The sequence below is a fragment of the Gymnodraco acuticeps genome, unplaced genomic scaffold, assembly GCF_902827175.1.
Source record: "Gymnodraco acuticeps unplaced genomic scaffold, fGymAcu1.1, whole genome shotgun sequence".
Classification (NCBI taxonomy): Eukaryota; Metazoa; Chordata; class Actinopteri; order Perciformes; family Bathydraconidae; genus Gymnodraco; species Gymnodraco acuticeps.
Window position 1 is genome coordinate 1,279,593 of NW_022992032.1, and position 18,398 is coordinate 1,297,990.

The window sequence follows — 18,398 nt, forward strand, 5'->3', positions numbered from 1 at the left end:
CTCCTCTCTGGTAAACAAAAACACCCTGAAAACTCTGGCAGGAGCACTCATTCAAGGGTACTATGACTATGCTTGCACGTCATGGTACCATAGCACCTCCAAGGCGCTAAAAATAAAACTTCAAACATCGCAAAATAAACTAGTCAGACTACTGCTTGACCTTTCATCTAGAACCCACCTCACCTCTGCCCACTTTGACAACCTAGGATGGCTTAGAGTAGACGACAGAGTACAGCTACTTGCAATGGGCCTGGTCTACAAGATCCACTACACCTCTATGGTACCCATGTACATGTCAAAATTCTTCCCAAAGGTCAAGGAATACCATGATCATAACACCAGAGGGAGCTCCACAAATCATGTGAAACCCAGATTTGGCACAAAAAAGGGGGAATACACGTTTCGCAATTATGCCACATCAAGGTGGAACGCTCTTCCCACAACTGTAAAGGAAAGTAAAACTATACTTACCTTCAAAACCTCTCTTAAAGAGCACCTTCGGGGGAGAGCATTGCAAAACTGGCCCCGGTAATGGTACAAATCTCAACCTGTCGTTCAATGGACAGCTTCCCCCCCCCATCTATGTATATACTCGCATTTTAGACTCTGTTACTAACTGTATATCTGTAGACTTGGTATGTCTTAAATGTCCGGTTAGGATGTATTAGAACGAAATCTAAAATGAAAATTGTAAATAAGCAATCTGTATGTAAAAAACCACCTGTATGTAAATTGTAAATAAGCCATCTGTATGTCAAATATGTCTTATATGTCTTAAATGATGATGAATTGGAAATGGGGGACCCTGATGTAAACAAGACGAAAGTCTTTCTCTGGTCTGCATCCCCTTAACAATTGTATGTTTTGAGCTGTACTGTACTGTACCCAATATACAAGCTGTTAATACACTTTTCAATCAATCAATCAATGGTCTGCAAAGGCTTACATCCCAAAGTTCCCTTCAGAGGGAGTTTCTCTCCCACACTATCACCCCCTGCCTGAAACGCCTCCATTTGACATTCATTTGTTAAGGGGTGGAACATCTCTAAGCGGTTGACCAATCACAACAGAGCTAGCCAGCTAACCAAACATAGCAGACTGGGCTGTGGTTTCAGACAGAGGGTGAAAAGAGGTGCTGCAGCACAGGCAGTATGAGGAAAGAGCTTTTTGAACATAAAAGCATCGAGATGTCAGAATAGAGTATGAACCCCGATTAGTGACTAATAGACAAACACATAGAACAATTGAAGTTAGCCTTCAAGTACATCAGAAAAAATACATCAGACAGAAGCAATATTATCAAAGCATGCATACAGCTACGCCACCAGCATTAAACGAATGCCTTCAAAACAAAAGAGCTAGCATGCAGGCCTATCCCTCAGTGATTAGGAGCGCAGCAGCAAACACCACAGAGCCTTCAAAGGCTCTAAAAAAGTAGAAAGTGGAACCTTTGAAGTTGGAGGCTGAGCTCCCCCAGAGCTTCAGCAGCATAAACTCGAGCCCTCACACAAAGAATTCAGAGAGTCCAATTGAACTCTTTCAGTGAGTTCAACTGGAAGGCTTTGCAGTGTGAAGGACACATGTCTGCTTTCAATAAACACACTCACACACACATGTCTGTGTGTTTTGGGGGATTGCTGGGTGTTGCTTTTCATTTCTGCATTTTTTCCTTAATGTAATAAACTAGTTTTAAGTGCTTGAATGAAACTCGACTAATCTTAAAGCAAAATATTTTTAATTCTCTAGCTTTAAGGTTAAATTAAAACCCGATATCCAAAATGTTGCTGCACATTGAGTCTCTCTGCTGCCTTTGAGCTACAGATTAACAACCGCCTACCTTCTCCAGTTCTCTCTCTCTCTCCTTCTGCTCCAGGGTGTGCACGGCACTCTGGGAAAAGGCTCGGGGACGGGAGTGCTGCCCCCCGAACATTCCCCCTCGACGCTCTGATCCCCCTTGCCAGCCCGAGCCTCCCCCCTTCCCCTCCAGCAGCACCTTAGCGTCTGGATGGGGATCTGGAGAAGAGAAAGACTCTGATCAAAGATAAAATATCGTTGTGTGTCATCCATAGACTGTATATATAAAGGTGTCATCGCATTATAATCAATAAAACAGAATATCTTTACTTTAAAATCTAAAACAACACTTCATCAGCCTGCAATCTTCAATTCATTCAGCATAATGTTTTATAATACAGTAGATTTTGTTAGACTTGATATTCAACAGGATCACTGACAAAACCTTCAAAGCAGTTGGTGTTTCATTGATCTCAGACATTTTCCTTGTAAATGGCATATTTTACATTAGCTTGTAAATGTTAATCAATGCTAATAAACACACACCTATGCTCTCCGACATGCTCCTCTCCCGTGACTCCTTTGGCGTCCCGCGGCCCTCTGACAGAGACTTCCTGCGGTCCTTGTTGCACCACTTCCAGTCTGGGTGGGCTCTGAAGTGGGCTTCTTTCACCTGGAGGAGGATAAAGAGGTGCAGTGGGTCTTTATTTGTTGTGGATGCAAGACAAGCTGCTGTTTATAAACCGGGATGTCTCAAATTAAAAAGCTCTGATATGATGGCTCAAGATTTACTAATCTGGCATGGCAATAAAGTGGTGCAGGGATGACATATTTACCCGGAAGTAAACTGCGCATGGGTTCCCTCGACAAAAAAGCAATGGGATTTCTCCATAGGATTTGGTAAAATAGCTCGAAATAAGGTCTGTGGAAAACAAAGCTGTTTGATGAATGCACGTTTTGTTCAGCCGGATAATCTCCACATGTCTACCCTACTTTTATCATTTTCGAATCATAAATCGAATCGCCAGAAGCAAAATGCTAACGTTATGCTATAAACAAACTACAGCCGAGTACAGCAGCACGACTTCAACGTCACGCCAACTTAAGATCCATATTCAAAAATACAGATTCAAAATTGTAAAAGTTGAAGCGTTTGTTTGAACAGTTTGCCGGAGGCAGGGACTTGCTTTCAAGCAGAACAGGGCAAACAAACTTAGAGGAGTGTTTACGTGTTCGGCGTAATGACATACAACGTCCTCAACAATTTCTGTAGTCCTATTCAGCCACATGGTAACAACCATCGTTTTTCAGACACGGAAACTCTTAAAAAAATCCCCAGTGGGGTCACTGCTGATGGATTATAATGTCGTAGAACAAAACGTGATCCGTCTCTTAAATGTGTGTCAACCACATTTCGAGCTATTTTCCAGAATCCTATGGAGAAATCCCATTGACTCTGAGACGAGGGAACCCGTAGTGGTAAAATGCTAACTCACTTCCGGGTTTTAGGACTCGTCTCTGCACCACTCTATAAGACGTAACCAACAGAAAAAAGAGACACTTAAATCATTTTACAGCGTGTTTACCTGGAAGGCCAGATCGTGGTACTGCTGCTTCTCGTTGGGCCCCAGAGCGTACCACCACTCCCCCAGGATCTTGCTGACGGTGCGGTTGTCCTGGTTGGGATGCCGCTGGTGCACCAGGGCCCGGTGGCGTTTGCTGAAGATCATGAATGCGTTCATGGGTCGGCGGATGTGGTCCTTCTCCCTCTGATTGGGGTTTGTAGAGGACAAAGAGTTTGGTATTATGGTAAGCATTCAGCTTAATTTGTGAACCTCCGCATAGGGGATGGGCAATACATCGTATCATATTGATACTGTGATATAGGTCTAGATATCCTCTTTAAATATTGCATATGTGCTGTGTTTTCCTGGTTTACTGCAATACAGTAGCAATGTCATTTTATTATTTGTATTTATTTTTTACACACTATATGTCAATACATCCACATAACTGATGATTGTTAATCAAATAAATAACTGGTAATATGTTATAAAAGCACCAATAGTAAACCCCCATATATTGTTGCAAAATAAATATCAAGGTGTTTCGATACAAATATTGTGATAGTTGATATTTTAATATATCATATATTTAGAAGAAAATATTCAAATGAAGGTTATAAAGTTGAATATACTGTAAACAATTTGATTAAGCTGGAAAAAACATTACTCAAGTGTGTATTTGCTAAAGCATGTAAAAATAAATGGTAACACACTTATAAGTGAAACTAATTAATCATTTTACTTTTTAATTCAAGTTATTTGCCTTGATCAGTATGCTTTTTTTTGGCATGCATGTGTGAAAAGCATTGCAAAATTATCACAACGACTTAAGGAGTCTTACCGAATACATGTGATGATGTCACTTTTGGTCACCATAAGCCAAGCTCTTATCAATTTTTTTTCTGTACCTTTTTGCCCTTTCTACCATCTGTCTGCATGGTGGACTGACCTTCCTGTCTAAATCCTTTGGCAGGGCGCTGAGGGACTGTGTGCGTCTCTTCAAGGGGCCAGAGGAGGGCGTTGCCTCGTTGGCCACACCCGGGGAAAACCTGCATTCACACACAGAGACAAAAGTTAAACTATGTGTCCCCAAGAGATTGGAAATCAAGGGGAATTACTCAGTGAGAGGGAAAAACAACTAATGTGAAGGATTTAGGGCGGTATTCAAGACACACTATTCCTTATTTATTAAAGGGGCCCATATCATGCAAATGTTCAGGTTCATATATATGTGTGTTGCCTCTACTGTGACATGTTTACATGCTTTAATGTTCAAAAAGCAATTTGTTCTCTCATACTGCCTGTGCTGCAGCACCTCTTTTCACCCTCTGTCTGAGGCGGCATCTACACAGAGACGAAATGGAGAACGAACCGAATTCGATATCAAAAAAGTCTTCCGTCCACACGGTATCGGCTCAAGAAACATGTCCGTCCACACGAGACCGCTCGACCCGCTGTAGTACATATGCCGGGCCTCTAAGTGGCGCTGTATTTCCGCCACAAAATACACCAAAATCAGCGAATAAGACCTCCTGAGCATGGTTGCCATGGTTGCCCTTCTGTTTATTCTCCGCAGTGGATTCAGCGGTAACGCGGGGGTGAGCAGCACAGGTGGGGAGAGGCAGGGCTCTGACTGTTTCAGCGGCTGCTGTTTCTCTTTGTCTCCCTCCCCGAGGCGAGCGTGAGCTCCTGCTGTAAAAGGCAGGTGCACCGCACCCACTGCCACTAACTCTGAGCCTGGCTCCCGAGCAGGACATTCTCCCCGGTAGTCCACCAGCAGATGAAAAACACCCACCTCTCTCTTCCAAGGGACGAGGGAACCGTGCAGGGGGGTCTGCTGGAGGCTCCTGCTGGGTGCACTGTCCTGCGAGATACCGGGACCTGGCTCAAACACTCGGAACACTGTTGTTGTTGTTGGCGAAACACATCAGCAATGACGCAGGTGACGCGGGGGTGAGCAGGAGAGGTGGGGAGAGGCGGGGCTATGGCGTATAGGGCGTACACACGGAGCCGTTTGGCCCCCCAGAGCGTTACGTCCGCAGACCTACCCACCTTGGGACCTGTTACCGTTTGAGGGCTCCGTTTCCCTGGTTCCGTTACGGCCTCGTGTGGACGAATCGCCCATACAATAGACTCGAGAACTGTAGCAGATACAACCCGTTTCGTGTCCGTGTGGACGGAGCCTGAAACCAGAGCCCAGCCTGCTCTGATTGGTTAGCTGGCCAGCACTGTTGTGATTGGTCAACCACTTAGAGATGTCCCACCCCTTAGCCTATCACACAATGTGTTGGAGGGCTAGCCAACAGAAGGCAAGTGTTACCTAGTGACCTCACGATGTATGTGGGTGGAGTCTACTCTTGAGAGTAAATTAGAAAGACATGTGATGGGTTGTAAACCAGAACAAAGTCACATGTCAGCAAACTAGGTCAGTGTTTCCCTTCTGTCTTCCTGAATTTATTTTCCTTTCATTTCACACACACTTTTCTATATCTGTTCAGCCTTGGTTAGTTTAACTCAGCATGTGCAGTATTTATTCAGGTATTCCAAAGAAACTCCTGTTTTCTACAACTAAATTGAAGTCTTCTTGCAAGCCATTTGATTGTATTAAGGAAAAAGCAACCAGACAGCGAACTTATATAAAGGGAACCAATTAAATGATGTCACAAACTGGGTTAAGATTACTATTGTGTTACAGCAGTCTGAGAAACACAGCAGTAGACTAATGTACCAATGGTGAATAAACATAGATTAAGGTTTCTTGTCTCAAATGAAAAGGAAACTGTTAAAATTGATAGCATAAAAGTTATGACCATTAGAAAAATCTTTTGAAACCGTGAGGTGGCAGACAGAACGTCTGAACCTTTCAGCTAATAGACATTGAACTCTGTGTCAAGGTGGACTACATAAATACAGCGTTCTTTAGCCTTCAGGTCTACTTTTAAAATGCATTTTTATTATATAAGGCAAGTTACATTATTCATTAAAGATTCAATAAGCAAAAAGGGCAAAAATAGTGATACACAAAGGGGTGAAAATACTGTCAACAGTCATACAAAAAATTACATTTCTGTCTTTTTTTGAATAAATCTATAAATCACTATTAACGATATATGAATTAATTCCTCAATAAAGCCCTTTATAATAAGGATAGGAATAAAACTGGAAAGTGCCATGTATCAGTGCTACGAAGGTTTGAGATTTTGAGAAAATGGCTTTTGAAGAAATGTGTAGAAAAGCTCCATACATTTTTGCAAATAATTAAACTAATAATATAAATAAATAATTTTCGAAAATAATCGATCTAATAAATAAATATAACTTCACCAATTAATTACTTAAATTAAGACAATACATTATTTGTGTCTGAGGTTTTCTGAAATGTTATTCTTTAAAATGCAAATAAGGCATTATGTAATGCTAACTTTAGTGAATTAAGGGACAACTCAACAAACAGATATACATATAAAAGGCTGTTATCAGCCCAAATCTCAAAATTGTCAAGTGAATGAAAAACAATATTTCTGCCTGCTCTTTAAATTACAAAAAATGAAAGAAAAAAAGTGATCCCAAACCGAGAACTGAGAGATAAAAGTCAGTACAACAAACAATAACACATTTTGTGTGTATAGGTCCTGTCTGTGCATGTGTTCATGTGTGTAATATAAAATATACAAACAGAGTGAAGGACTTAATAATTAAAAGTTTGTGTTCTTCTTGTATTTGATTGTAAGCATGCCCATAGTGTTGATGTATAGGTAAAGCAGAGTAAAACAGCTAATAAATTGAGCTAAATTGTTCAACCTTGTTTTAATGTATGCCATTAGTCCCCTCCATTTCGAGGTAGCAGTATAACCGCTGCAGCATTGAGGAGATTGCTGAAGCTCTTCTTTTGGTGATGGAGGCCTTTGTGAGCACAGTGACCCTGAGACATTCAAAACCACACCACCAGCCAGACAGCCACGAAGCGTCTGAGTCACTCTGAAAGAGCAGACGCAGCCCGAGACTGAGAGGAATGAACAGGCACAGACTGTACAACTCCTGCCAGACACACACACTGATACAGCTGGTAGAAGTAGAGTTGTTTGTTGGTGTTTGTTTCTTCAGAATTTAGCTGTCAGAGGTGAATTTCAGTGCACCTGTTCTGAGCGTAGCGTCCTTGAGAGTCTGCGATTCAAACAACAGACAAACTGCGTCTAATATAGTCTACAGTTACTATCGGTTGTCTCTGTGAGTCATACCAGGAGACATTTAAACGTAGCACTTTTTAAAGGACAGAAGGTTAGTTTTTGTTTTTGTTCTGTTTCTCCATACTGAAAGTTTAAGGAAAATTACATTTAGCTACAGTTTCCTTTTTTTTCTTCTCAAAATTGATACATATCAGTTCGGAAATATACATAAGGACTCTGAAGAGAGGCACCAAAAATCCTTGGAGAAGTCAAAGTAGGGATCAGATTGGATTTTGGCGATATACATATGAACAAATGACTAGATATAATGTTAATGAACTAGAATCTTTAATCCAAAATAAAATGAAAACAAGTGTGGCCAATTCAATAGGTCAGGGAGTGTATATGTGACTCGCAGACAGATTTAAAATACTGCAACTACATGTGAACTAGAGATGGGAACGATTAATCGAATATTCTAAATTATTCAGGTTTTCGAATATGAGAATATGAGTTATGAATATTTTTATTGTAATTTTTATTTTTTTGGGAGGGATGCCTAAGTTGATTACATTTGATCAAATGGAATAATTCAATGTTTACGACAGTGCCATAGCTAAATGTGTTAGGTCTAAAGGTGTGTTTTGCTCTGCCCTCACAGCGGGTTTATGTCCAAATCCATCAGATCCAGCTAGTTCTAGCTGAAGATATGGCTGCTGCCCCTCCCTACACACAGATCACGCAGACTCAAACCTCATCTTATGCCCAAATTCCAGCTGAGAGGGTCTTCTCTACAGCTGGCCTGATTGTGAATCGTCTCTGCACCCGCCTCTCCCCTGAGTAGACATGCTCATATTCTTAAACAAGAATGAGTATTGAATAGCTGCATTCTGTGCATAGGCCCTGCTATAGGTTGTTGATCTCTGTTGTAATAGGGTTACGTTACCCTGACCCGTTATGTTGTTCGTGTTGTATGATCCCTCTTTCATTTAAAAACCAAGTTATGTTTTAAGCATGAAAGCTGTAGGCCTATAGCTGTCAACTGCTCAAACTGTGATCACCAGTTCAATACATTTGACAAATTTGACTTGGTTTCTATACTTATTTGAACATGTATTTATTTATTTATTTGTCAACACAGTTTTCCCAAAAAAAAATTTTTTATAGGATATGTACATTTTGGTTAACCGTTTTTTTGGGGGTCGAATATTCGAATATACATTTGCTTTCAAATTCCCATCCCTAATGTGAACATGATTTATTTTTTTATATGAGAGGCCTTTTTATGCTTTTATGCTCACAACAGAGGCGGCCAGCTAACCAATCAGAGCAGACTGAGCTCTGGTTTCAGACGAAGGGTGGTGATGCAGCACAGGCAGCAAAAATAAAGAGCTTTTTGAACATTAAAGCACCAATATTAATTAGCCTTGTGATTAATAAACTGTGATATTCTGCTACTAAGATTAAGATGTGTTCGCTTATGTGCCAAAAAAGTAATTTGCAAAAAACATCCTAAAATTAAAAACAGCATTATAACTCCAGAGGAGATAAAACCCTCCTCTTTGTACTCACGGGTCGTCGGTATCGCTCTCCGTCTCGCTGTCAGCCCCTCCCCTCAGTGTAGGAGGATTGTCATTGGTTGGGGGAAGGCAGGACGTGGATCCCCTCTCTATGTCTGGAGGGCCGGACCGCTCGACACTCACCGGGGCCACACCGCAACGAGGCTCTGAAAGAAAAAACATTGATATGCCAATTAGAGAAAATATACTCTAAAGTAAGAAGTAACAGAGCCATGTGTGAAAACGCGGGGACACCCAGCATGCAGCGCGTTGATGGGCAGATTAATTCCAAACTGTGGGAGGTGTGAGAAGCTCTGACTGACTTCATCAATGTTATAATATATACTGGGAACACTTAAAGGAGATTTTCCATCAACGGTTTAGTGAGTGCATTTGTACATTTCAGAATAATTTTTGTAATTAAATCTATCAATCTTAGTTAAAGCAGCATTGATTTTATTACATACTGCATGTGTATTGTTGTTAACAAAGATTATTTTAGCCTATCAGTGAGCTTGCTTACTTTCAGTCAATTCAAGTTCATTATAAAGCATGTTTAAAAATAACAGAAGGTGACAAAAGTGCAGTGCAAGTCAAAAGTGAGCACCAGAAAATATTAGAATCAAAAGCAAAAAAAACATCAATTTGTATAATATGAAAAGTACAAGGAAATATTATTATAAATCTAAAAGTAAGAAAAAAATATTTAAAAAACTAAGAGCAACTATTTATCATTATTTACGATATAGTCTTGATGTTTTTGTTAAAAGTAATAATGGAGGGGGAACATATGATAGATAGAGAATCAGAATAGAAGAGGAAGGCTAATGAAAAGCTTAGCCAAGTATTTTTGAGGCATTTTAGGCCAATTTATTTTTATTTTACTATATTGTTTGTTATTTTATTCCTCTATTCCTTCTTTTCAAATTGATAATATGACACAGTCATGAATAACAGGCCATGGAGTATAATCATTTTGTACAGTCTACAGCTGACATGATTAGTCAATAGAAAATAAAATGCATTGCCAAATATTTCATAACCAATTATTCCTTCATTTTCCATGTGAAAATGTTGAATACTAGCTTGCTGATTTTGCTGCTCTTTATTGTCATATTTTCAAATATATATATATATCTCGGTTTCAAACAACAGACAAACTGCGTCTAATATAATCTACAGTTACTATCGGTTGTCTCTGTGAGTCATACCAGGAGTCGCAGAGAGGAAACACAGTTTATAAAGTTCATGCTCAAATTGATACCATTTTGGAAATAAACACAAGGACTCTGAAAAGAGGCCGCACAAATCCTTGTAGAAGTCAAAGTATGGATCAGATTGAATTTGTTGTATTGTATGCACGTTTTTTCCTCTATTCTTTCTTTTCAAATTGAATATGTGACACAGCCATGAATAACATGCCATGGAGTATAATTATTTCCCAATAATATTTGCTGATTTTGCTCTGTGAAAAAGTGAGCTTTTGCTGCTCTTTTTAGTCATATTTTAGTGAATCAAATATCTTTGTGAGTTAGATTGATGATGTGACCTTGGGCTCTGAGAAATTGTATCCACTATTTGCTAACACAACATAGACTAAACCAGTGTTTCTCAAAGTGGGGGGCGCAGAGGCATGACAGGGGGAGCGCGAGAGACCAGGAGGAAAAATGTTTTTGAGAAAAAAATCTGAAAGATTATTGATTCGAAAATAATACAGTACAGTACAAGTACGTCTGGGTCTCTGTGTTTCATTCAAGCTCGGCTCTCTGTGTGTGTGTGTGTGTGTGTGTGTGTGTGTGTGTGTGTGTGTGTGTGTGTGTGTGTGTGTGTGTGTGTGTGTGTGTGTGTGTGTGTGTGTGTGTGTGTGTGTGTGTGTGTTTGTATGTGTGTGTGTGTGTGTGTGTGTGTAACGAGCCATTTTGTGTGTGTGCGCGAGTGAGAGAGAGAGAGCGCACCGGTACCGGAGATCGTTGTGGCCGGGTCTCAAACGTTTTGGTCATGATTAATGTAAAAAATTATTTTTACATTACATTGCATTTAGCTGACGCTTTTGTCCAAAGCGACTTACAATAAGTACATTCGACCAGGAAGACACAACCTTGAAGAAAACAGAATCATATTCATCATGACATTTCCGAGGCATTATAGTTATAAAAAAATAAGAGAATAAATGAAAAAGAGGTATGAAATACTATATGCCACTAAAAAAAGAATAAAGTTTGGAGAGTGATTTGTAAAATATCCAGAAAGAAATAGAAAATCTGTTTACAGTTCTGTTTCATCTGGGTGTTGAGAGATGTATCCATAGATCTCTTAATGTTGCTCTCAAAGTGCACCAGATTGATGCTTTTAACTTCAACATTTAAAAAGAAATCTTCCCGGTGGAGCTTGCCCCCGGACTAGGGCTGAACGATATATCGTGTCATGGCGATAACCACGATATGCGCATGCGCGATATTCACATCGCAGGGACGTGCGATTTTATTTATTTTTAATATTAATTATTTTTCTTTTTCATAATTTTTTTTAGGACGTTCGATATTAAGTAGGTACATTAACTCAAACACGTCATGTTACAATTATTTTGCTGCTTGCTACAAAAGGAAAACTTGCGCGGCTCTCATGACTACTTGAGTGAGTGACATGCAGGCTCTGCATGCACAGCAAACCACCAATCACAATCATTCTTGATCAGATCACAGCAGGCCCCGCCCCGCTAGTTTGCAGACCATCAAAACACCGGTAAAAAATTAGCGAGGCACAGGAGGACAATACCGGCGAGAATGAAGATTTACTTCCCAAAAGAAAAGCAACATCTGCCATCTGGAACTATTTTGGATACAAAAAGGTTCTTCTCGTCTTCATTCACAGATGAAACCCCTTATTTAAGGGTAAGCAACATGCATTATCATGACATGTTGGATCATGACTTAAGGTATGATGAGTCAACCAGTTAAGATCCAGACGTCCGTGACTAAAATCCTTCATCTGGTTAAATTAAGTTAAAAAAAACGCAATATATATCGCAAGGGAAAAAAAAATATATCGTGTTACAGCCGCTGTTACCTTGTGCCCTTAACTCTGGTTGTGTGTGTGTATGTAAATGAGCTGTGCGGTTCCTATGCTGTCAGTGGCCGTACCGACCTCGTAACATCCGGGGTGATTGGACGGACGTCACCCAATACCCGCCCGCTTCTGCCACGTCATCCGGGGGAGGAGCATAAAGGCCGGACACGGACACCATTCGGGAGGCTCTGTATTTTGGGACAGACGCCTCAAGCCTCGCATTGTGACATTGCCATATTCTGTGATTCCTTAGACTGCCTAGCAGTGTGTTCAGTAGGGTTCTGTGTGAGCACACTGATTAGCAGTGTGTCGTAGTATTCTGTGTTTAGTGTAGGGTTTGTGTGTGTATTGCGTAGATCCAGGTTGCTTAGCTCCTGTAGAACCGCATTTAGATTATTGACATTATGAAACAGCTTAGACCCAGGTTAGCTTAGCGCCTGTAGATCAGCATTTGTGAAACTATTGCTTAGACCCCGGTGATTAGCACCGGTTGATCAGCAACAGCTGTGTTTCCACACAGCTTCCTTTTGTTTAGTGTTTTGTTCCACTTTAGAAGTGAGGTACGTTCTTTCTTTTGTAGCATACGGTGCAACTCTCTTTTGGAGTCCTTTGTTGTTAAACCGTAACAGTTTGGTCCGTTGTTGGTCCAGGCTGTTCGTGTAGATATTATTGTGTTCAAAGTTTTGGTTACAAATAAACCACCGGTAACAATTACCAATTCCAAACTGGTCGTGTCGTGTCCCTTCGTACCCCTAGCCAAGAGGGAACGTAACACGTGGGGACTCGTCCGGGATCTATAACTTAATTCCTGGGGTTATAAGCAGGGCTGCACATAACTGGTGCGCAGGTGCGCATGCGCACCTCCGCCAAAAAAAGAGCACCGGGTCATTTGAAAAAAGGCGCTATTGCGTACCAACATTGAGAGAGGAGAGAGGGAGAGAGAGAAGGGAGAAGAGAGGAGAGAGGAGAGAGAAGAGAGAAAGATATTTGCGAGTTGCATATGAACTCAGGGCCGGCCCCTGGCGCTGGCAGCTCTGGGAGGGAAAAAAACATTTTTGACCGTTGGGGCTCATCCTAATTTTCGGCCTTGATGTAACAATATTCATAATTAAGTAAATGTAACACCCTTTTCACCCCGGTTACACGTTTTATTTGCCCTGTACGATGGGCGCTGTAAGTGATGAAAATGGGGGATGTTGGCTTATCTGGCACCCGCAGCTCACAGCCAAAGTGCGAGTGAGCGTGGGAGAGAGGGATGGTGCACCGGTTCCGGCGCTGTTGTTATTAGCATCTGGTGTACTGCTAGCTGCTCTAACGGATAACAGAAGAAGATTTTTCTACAATAATGTGGAGGGAGAGTCCTCTCCAGTCAGACTGAGAGGCTGATAACTACAGCTCAGTGAGGTAAGGACTCTGAGTGTTTAGATAGTTCACTTTAGTTTAAGTTATCTCAGTGGGTCTCAATTTATGTAAACACATATTTACAAGGCACTCCTTTATAATTATTGGGATAAACAGGTTTGAAATCATTCCAATGTATACTATAGGACAGTAACCAAAAATATCCTTTAAAACTGGAGAGATAAAAAAAAATGCATAAATAAATGTTAAGGTAAAATAAGATATGAATGAACAACACAAATAAAATAAGTTACATTCATTTGTTATTGGCTATGGTAGGTTATTGGTTATGTTCACATACTTATTTGATTACATCCACTTGTCTAAGATGACAACAGAGACTTTCGACCCAAACCCAGCTGTTGACTTGTGGATGCAAGCAGCTAATCACAGACTCAACCAGAGAGAAAGAAGCAGGCCTACATCATCAGCTACCATGTCTGACAGAGAGGAAGACAGTGAGGAGAACAGTCAGGAGGGTAGTGATGACAGTTTGTAGGATTACTGGTCGTGCTAATGTTGTCTTGTGTTCACCTCTGCATGTGTGTTCTGTGTTCACCTCTGCACGTGTGTTCAGTGCCGTGTGTCTGGCAAATAAAGTCAAGACCCCCTCAAAAGTTACGGTTTATTTCATTTTAAGGATGAGCACCAAGCAACATCTCCAGGTGCTCCTTTGAGAACCAGGGCAAAAAAGTTATGTGCACCCCTGGTTATAAGTGGGTTTTTTATTGCTAAAAACAGTTGGTGGATCGTTTCCCGAGCCTTTTCCATGATGTCCCGACACAAACTAATGTGATAACGCATGACATCGATGTAAAGGGCGCGAGGCCGATTAAACAACATCCGTACTGTGCCAATCCGACCAAGTGCGAGCTTATGAAACAGGAGGCTGAATATCTCGTATCAAATGGCCTGGCGACACAGAGCTCTAGCCCATGGTGTTCGCCGTGTCTGGTAGAGGCGAAATCTGATGGTTCTCCGCGCTTTATTACGGACTACCGTAAGGTGAACGCTGTTACGGTGACAGATTGCTACCCATTGCCGAGAATGGAGGATTGCATCGACAATTTAGGTTCGGCGAAATATGTCAGTAAATTGGACCTACTTAAAGGGTACTGGCAGGTACCTTTAACGGACCGTGCCTCAAAAATCTCCGCTTTCGCTACGCCTGACTGTTTTCTGCAGTACACAGTCATGGCGTTTGGTATGTGTAATGCTCCCGCTACATTTCAAAGATTGATGAATACTGTCCTATCCGGAATAAGCAATTGTAATGCGTATTTGGATGATCTCATTGTGTACACGCCCACATGGGAGATGCACATGAAGATCCTGGGGCAGGTATTCACCCGACTCGCACAGGCGTCTCTTACTTTGAATCTGGCCAAATGTGAGTTTGGTAAAGCTACGGTCACATATTTAGGAAAGCAGGTTGGGCAAGGCCAAGTCCGACCAGTGGAAGCTAAGGTTGCTGAATGTGCGGTGCCCGTCACCAGGAGTGATCTCCGCCGTTTCCTCGGTATGGCAGGCTACTACCGCAGTTTCTGCCGCAATTTTTCCACTGAAGCCCAACCCTTAACTAAGTTGATCAGTCCCAAGGTGGACTATGTTTGGACCCCTGAGTGCCAGCATGCATTTGAGTGTGTAAAGACACTCTTAAGTCACGCTCCTGTGCTCGCTACTCCCGATCTTGCTAAGCCCTTTAAACTCGAGGTGGATGCTAGTGCAGTGGGGGCCGGTGCTGTTTTACTGCAGGAGGATGCGGATGGAGTTGATCATCCTGTCTGTTATTTCTCACGCAATATATATCGCAAGGGAAAAATATATATATCGCAATGTCAGTTTTTTTCAATATCGTAAAGCCCTACCCTCCTATGTTAGGTCCACTCCCCACTTATACAAATAGCACTTTACCCCTGCTTACACCTATATGCCGTGAGCTGATTATCGAGCCTTCATTGTAACAGTAGAACATTCCACTGTAGCGACCGGTACATTCATGGGAAACCCTAAATGTTTGAGCACCCTCTATGAAACGTCAAGCTACCCCACAGCACCCCCAAAAGAAATCTCTGGCGCCACCACTGAGCCTGCAACCACATTTTGAAGAAATGTGCAGTGCAAAACAGGCTCATTGCAGCCACTAATGCTGTGATAACACACACTTTCTTGCCAAATATCAGCATTTTCTTTCTTTTCATTTGTTTGCACAGATTGCAAAGTGGCAAAGTATTATAACTTATTGTTCCAGCAAAGGGATTGCACAATTGTATTATGTATTTATTTTTTGACCACACAGACTTATGGAGCATTGCTTTATTATCACTGTTCTAGCAAAGGAATGCACACGTTCATATTGATGTATTTTGATAAATGTTAACTTGGCCCATTACGTGACTATTTGTGATGGGGGGGGCCGACTTTTTTTTTTCTCCAAAGGGGGGGCCTGATAGAAAAAGTTAGAGAACCACTGGACTAAACGATTAATCAATAGTTGGAGCCCTAAAACCGATAGTAAAAAATGATCTTACAGAAGCTCTGTGGAAGATTTCTGTCTCGCCAAAATGAGTCTCTGAATACACTTTAGGCCGTCCAGTCAGTAAATAGTGTTAACAACAATGTTGCTGGAACTGTATTGGTGTGAACATCAACTGTGCTGATTTGCAGTTCCGTGGCAACTGTTTTGGGAAACACTGACTTGGCCGCTGGTGTGTCCGGAAAACATTTGTACTCAAGTGTTTTGGCAGAAACACAGCTCTGCATATTATTTGAAGTTATAAATATTATATGGAAGAAAAATGTGTTTTTATCAGATGCTTTTATATAGATATTTGTTCAGAAGCAGTTGGATTCAGAGAAAAGGAATTGGGTGTTACCTTTGCTCTGATTGACAAGCTGCTGGCCATCAGCAGGCTGAGCCGCCTCTCCTGATTGGCTGGGCTCCAGGAAAGGGACGAGTGAATGCCAAGGGAACACTGGCACCGAGCGAGGCTCCACGTTGGTCCAAACTGTGGGAAGGCAGAGAGAGAAAAAGCTAAATGTCATCATTTTAGTATCACGGACTGCAGACAGAAGGTGGCGTTTTGCCCTCTGGCAGCATGAGAAATCCTACGCTATCGTAAGCCAGTGATGACCTAAAGTGTTACTAAAAACTACACCTTCGTAGAAAACGGAGGACCATGAATGGAGTTGTGTTTTCAGCCAGCTACTCTACTCCCCCTTCCAACACACACTCACAGAGACCATCCCTCAGCATTATGGGAGCTGAGGGGCCATGTGGTGTGGTGTGATGTGATGAGGGAACCTGTTATTTTATCCACAGAGACTCCAGACTCCTGGCCGTCTAGACCAGTGGTTCTCAAATGGGGGTACGCGGACCCCTAGGGGTACGTTGGAGTACTGCAGGGGGTACGTGAGATTTATTTTATGTTAATGAAAAGAAAAACGTAATTAATGCATTTAAACAAACTACTAATAGTAGATTAACTACTTTCTTCAAAGGTTTACAGTAATTCTGGATAATAAAATGGGAAAAATAAACGGGGTGCTCTCTTTTCCTCTCCCTCACCTGACAGCCTGTCAGTCTCGTGCAGCTCGCTGAACCTGTAATAAGTGAACCGACAGTAGAGAATAAATATATTTATAACTAGTTTAGCTAGTTCCAGAGTAGATACACTATCTAAGTGTGTTAGGTCTACTGTAACTCTTGTGTATTTTGCTTTGCTCAACGGTCCGTCACAGCGGCGGAGCTGTGATCATGCAGAGCTGCGTGTTCTCCGTCAGCAGCAGCTGATCTGATCTCTCTCTCGTGTCCGGTTATACTTCACTCATGTTCAAATCCATCAGATCTAGATAGTTCTAGTTAATTATATGACTGCCTGCGTGTCAAAGGGCCTAAACAATAAGCGTTGCTTGGCAACGGCGTGTGGCCGCAAAGTATAGCGCAGCATTATGCATAGCATATGTTTATATGAGGGGTCAAAATCCCATGCTCATAAAATGCTCATATATTGTTTTCTCTTCATTCCCCACGCCCCAAAATAAATAAATATACTAATTTTAGGTAAAGTAAGGAAGTGTGAGCAGTGTGGGTTTTATATGAACAGAGTTACACATATTTCAAGTGTAATAACTGCAGTTTGCCTCGCTGTCAGAATGACAAGGGTCCTCAGTGAAGCACAAGCCCATGTTTCTCACTACATTAAGTACAACTTATTAAAAAGATCAGTTCAATGCAACTAATGTCACCTTAGTGTTATTGCATGATGTTAAAATTGGTTTGCCATAAATTTAGTGATGGATTGTAAACATTTGAAATGTAGCATTTAAGTGTTTCTCAGTTACAACTTACAAGGTTGTTGTTTTAATAAATCAGACACTGATGGTGCAGCGCTGTACCTCTTTATATAGGCATTTTTATAGGGTACTTGGCTGATTTTTTTTTCAAAGGGGGTACATTATTGAAAAAAGTTTGAGAACCACTGGTCTAGACCGCTGCTGCAGAGCCTCAGTCTCTGAACTCACTCTGCAGAACCATTTCCAGCCAAGAACGACTACAGAGGACAAGTTAAATAAGCACACAAATCTCTATTTGACTCACTTTTCCAATATAGCATCACTTCTCCAACTTTATTGTTAATACATAATTGAATTGTGCTTGTTTAGTATCATCCTTTTAGTGTTTTTACATACATTTGGATATATTAAGCATTGCAATATGTTTTAATTTCAAGAGTTTGTTATTTGTATGGCTTCCTAACTCCCTAATAAGATTCCCTCCTAAATGTGCACCTTGTATGAGGAGCTTCTTTCACCTGCTCTATTCTTTTTGTAAGGGCTGGGCTTTG

General features: G+C 41.3%; 1 protein-coding gene across 3 annotated transcripts in view; it reads right to left on the reverse strand.

Moving 5' to 3' along the window:
- The window catches only part of cica (capicua transcriptional repressor a), a 53,349-nt gene that overhangs the window by 21,043 nt on the left and 13,908 nt on the right, over nucleotides 1-18,398 (reverse strand). For all 3 annotated transcript variants that reach the window (XM_034201572.1, XM_034201570.1, XM_034201571.1), the window contains exons 4-9: nucleotides 16,428-16,559; nucleotides 9,098-9,251; nucleotides 4,309-4,408; nucleotides 3,381-3,563; nucleotides 2,341-2,467; nucleotides 1,838-2,013 (exon numbers count right to left, since the gene is read on the reverse strand). In XM_034201572.1, coding sequence (XP_034057463.1) covers nucleotides 1,838-2,013; nucleotides 2,341-2,467; nucleotides 3,381-3,563; nucleotides 4,309-4,408; nucleotides 9,098-9,251; nucleotides 16,428-16,559 — 872 coding nt within the window. The remainder of the gene's footprint in view (nucleotides 1-1,837; nucleotides 2,014-2,340; nucleotides 2,468-3,380; nucleotides 3,564-4,308; nucleotides 4,409-9,097; nucleotides 9,252-16,427; nucleotides 16,560-18,398) is intronic.